The 3051-nt window shown below is 35.2% G+C and overlaps 1 protein-coding gene across 1 annotated transcript; it reads left to right on the top strand.

Moving 5' to 3' along the window:
• The first annotated feature begins 389 nt into the window (after nucleotides 1-389).
• Nucleotides 390-1785, top strand: LOC119643112 (probable serine/threonine-protein kinase tsuA). The gene is made up of 2 exons (XM_038042461.1): nucleotides 390-771; nucleotides 886-1785. Exons 1-2 carry the CDS (start codon nucleotides 622-624, stop codon nucleotides 1588-1590), a joined length of 855 nt encoding a protein of 284 aa, XP_037898389.1. The 5' UTR covers nucleotides 390-621; the 3' UTR covers nucleotides 1591-1785.
• Nucleotides 1786-3051: the final 1266 nt, after the last annotated feature.

Below are 3051 nucleotides of genomic sequence, written 5' to 3'. Positions count from 1 at the left end.
TACACAATATCACAGTGTATATATAATACATAAGGTGAATATTAAATGTGCCCTTTAACTTCTTCATGGATAGTGGGCTAACTGCTAAATTTTATACAAAATCATGTGAAAAGTATCGCTTTCGTATAGTTTACGCTGGTATTTATAGCTTTACACGGCTTATTCTTAAAAGCCTTTTGGCCACTTGCGAACTACGATATAACAATAAGGGGAAGGAGAGGGACAATTTTGGCACAAATAGTCCACAAATTAATTGTGCGATTTTCTAGTGTTCGTTAACGTATGTAGCTCTGTGGGATCATATTCACCCATGTGCACTGTGAAAATGGGTATTTATAATCTGCAGAATCTTTCTTTGCAATATTTGAACTAGAATTGGCCAGGAGTAGACGCAACGGCTCCTAAGAGTCACATTTATTTTGTAAGGCCAACTTTTAATAGTAAATCAACCACATGTTTTTTGGTATTTCTATTTATTTTGAAAACTGGTTGTGAAATGATTCAAGTTTTGAAAATTACAGTTTATCTGCTTTCTAGGCTTGAATTTCTTCTTTTTCATAGGCCTCACTTGCAATACTCTGGATTCATTTGAATTTCGTTATATAATTACAGGAGCTGGAAATGCAAGCCAGGTCGCACGGTCTACCTTTAACGGATTTTAGACTGACATCACTATCAGCGCCAACGCCAACTACCTCATTTCTTAAATGTCCTACTCCACCGTATAAAAGTCATCATTCTACTCCTGTGATAAATGATATATCGGAAAATGTATGTCCTTCTCCGTTGATAGTTTATATTATATTATTGAAACCTTTAACGATCGCTTCTTATGCGTATTTACTTATAGAATTTACTTTTTTAATATTTTAATATTTTTCACAGTCACATGTAATTGCTAATAATCCGAGTAGTTGTAATGCAAGTATTGTTGATGATCTAATGGACGATAACAGACATCCAATGCGCGGTGATGATCCAATGTTATCCTCTCACAGCGATCACTTATTATCTACCGGACATTTTCTCACCGAATGTAACCACTCAGCACAACCTATTACACTGTCCAACTACGAACATCATAAATTTTATTCTACTGAAAAAAATGTGGAAACAGTTAGAAGTACATGCTGCCCTAACCACCCAAATTCTTTAACATTCATGGTTGAAAATAATAATGACAACAATTACCTTAACCACAGCATTCAGCAGAATAATAGCGATCATAACAATAAAAGTCAATATAATAAAGTAGTTAGGAGCCAATATTACCACCAACAGCGCCATCGTCATCGACGCCGAGAGCGACAACAGCAGAATATTAGTTTACCTACCATGCCGATACAGCATGGTTGTGATCCACTACTATCATCTTCTCATCGAAACGAATTAGACGCACCGTCGCCTCTCTCCCATTTTCATGACGAATGTAATGTTGAAATAGGGAACGAAATGATGAATGGCTCCGAAAACGTTGTAGATCCCTCAAGTAATATTGTTAACGATCCTTTGCCGCTCATGATTTCAACTTCGGAAGCCATGCTATTATCAACGGATTCTCTTGACATTGATATAGCAAAGTTAAACTAGTGAACAAAGAGTACACGCCATTCGCCTACGTACCTGAACCTTCTTGTAGCATGTATAAGTACAGAAGAAATGGAATAAATTATTCAAATGTTATATTAAATACTAAATTGTGGATTCGATTGTAAATGTATTTGTTAAGTTGCAGAAATCTTCACGTATTAACTGACATTAAAGCCAAAAATATTTTTCAAATTATTTTATGTGCCTTCATTTGGCAATTATTGTTTTATACAAGTTTATGTATTTTAGTATTTCCGTCATACCATTAGAAAATATTTGATCGCTCTATATGTATGAATGGAGGTGATGAAAAGTACAACATGTTGCAAGTACAAAAGTACACATCCTCTATTTTTACATATTAAAAATCGCGAAAAGGAAAAACCTGGAAAATTCATCAAAATCTAAATAGTTTGTTAACTATTACTTATTTTTCATCAGTGCCTGTTATGCTTATATACACATAATCTATTTACAGTGCAAAGTTTTTGACCTTACTAATGTATCACAGCTTTATGCTGAAATAGGTTCTCAAGAATCTAAGACTTCAATTCAATAGACTTTGTATCCCACAGATAGCATTAACTGTGCCCGTAACGGCAAACTCGTTAACCTTTCTGCGCAGCAAGAAGGACTGCGCCTCCCACTTTGATGCTATCTTGCATTTATTTAGATTTTCATCTTCGTTGAAAAAAGACTTTCAAAGAAAAGCGGCAGACACTACCCTATCGAAGGACGCCATGAGTAGAGAAAGTGACTTGGTTTCGTCTAGGTGCTGACGTCATCATTGTGAATAAGAAAGAAAGGCTAAAAGAACAGTGGCTTGCGACGATTTGTGATTACGTTTTTTCAGAAGATATCTCGCTATATGTCAATTAACCGATGAGATGTGTTGATAGGGTGATTCGCTTCGGACCTGGTAAGTAGATCTGCATCAATTCGGTAGAATGGCTCTATTCAAATATGCTGGGGTCAGCAGCCCCGATGTCCAAAAATGGTTCAGCTATCTTGGATATCAACTGAAAATTTTTTTTTTTAAACATTGTGCCAAGTCATATGAAATATTGCAATGCAATCCTAACTCATCCACGTAAACTAAGTCATCCAATATCCGATATAACTTTATGTCAAATGCTGGAATTTAATATTTGTTAGTGTTATGAAATCAATCATAGGTTGCTTTTTTTGTAATTTAGCAACTACTTCACTCAATTTCTAACAAATTTTGAAAGAGCCGTAAAGAGGTTTATTAGTATATTACCAAAATATCTCCAATATCTGTTTTTCCTTTAACGAAAGCATCCAAATTGCGTTGGCGTTAGCGTTTCCCAATTATGAGAAACCATCGTTGCAGAAATTGCATATACCGTTAATGCCTGTTGTGTTCATGAGTTCCTTATCTCCGAAATTTTTTTGTTTTTCTAAAGTTTATATCTCGACGCGGTTATCCATTCTATGCCG

The sequence above is a fragment of the Glossina fuscipes genome, unplaced genomic scaffold (assembly GCF_014805625.2).
Source record: "Glossina fuscipes isolate IAEA_lab_2018 unplaced genomic scaffold, Yale_Gfus_2 55680, whole genome shotgun sequence".
In the NCBI taxonomy this organism is placed as follows: domain Eukaryota; kingdom Metazoa; phylum Arthropoda; class Insecta; order Diptera; family Glossinidae; genus Glossina; species Glossina fuscipes.
Note: the sequence above shows the minus strand (reverse complement) of the source record. Positions and strands in the feature narration are given on the sequence as shown.

Bases quoted from the DNA above. Each gene is read 5' to 3' on its own strand.
- LOC119643112 (XM_038042461.1), top strand. From the start codon at position 622: ATGCAAGCCAGGTCGCACGGTCTACCTTTAACGGATTTTAGACTGACA. The intron at 772-885 runs GTATGTCCTTCT...TATTTTTCACAG, and splicing joins TAAATGATATATCGGAAAAT to TCACATGTAATTGCTAATAA.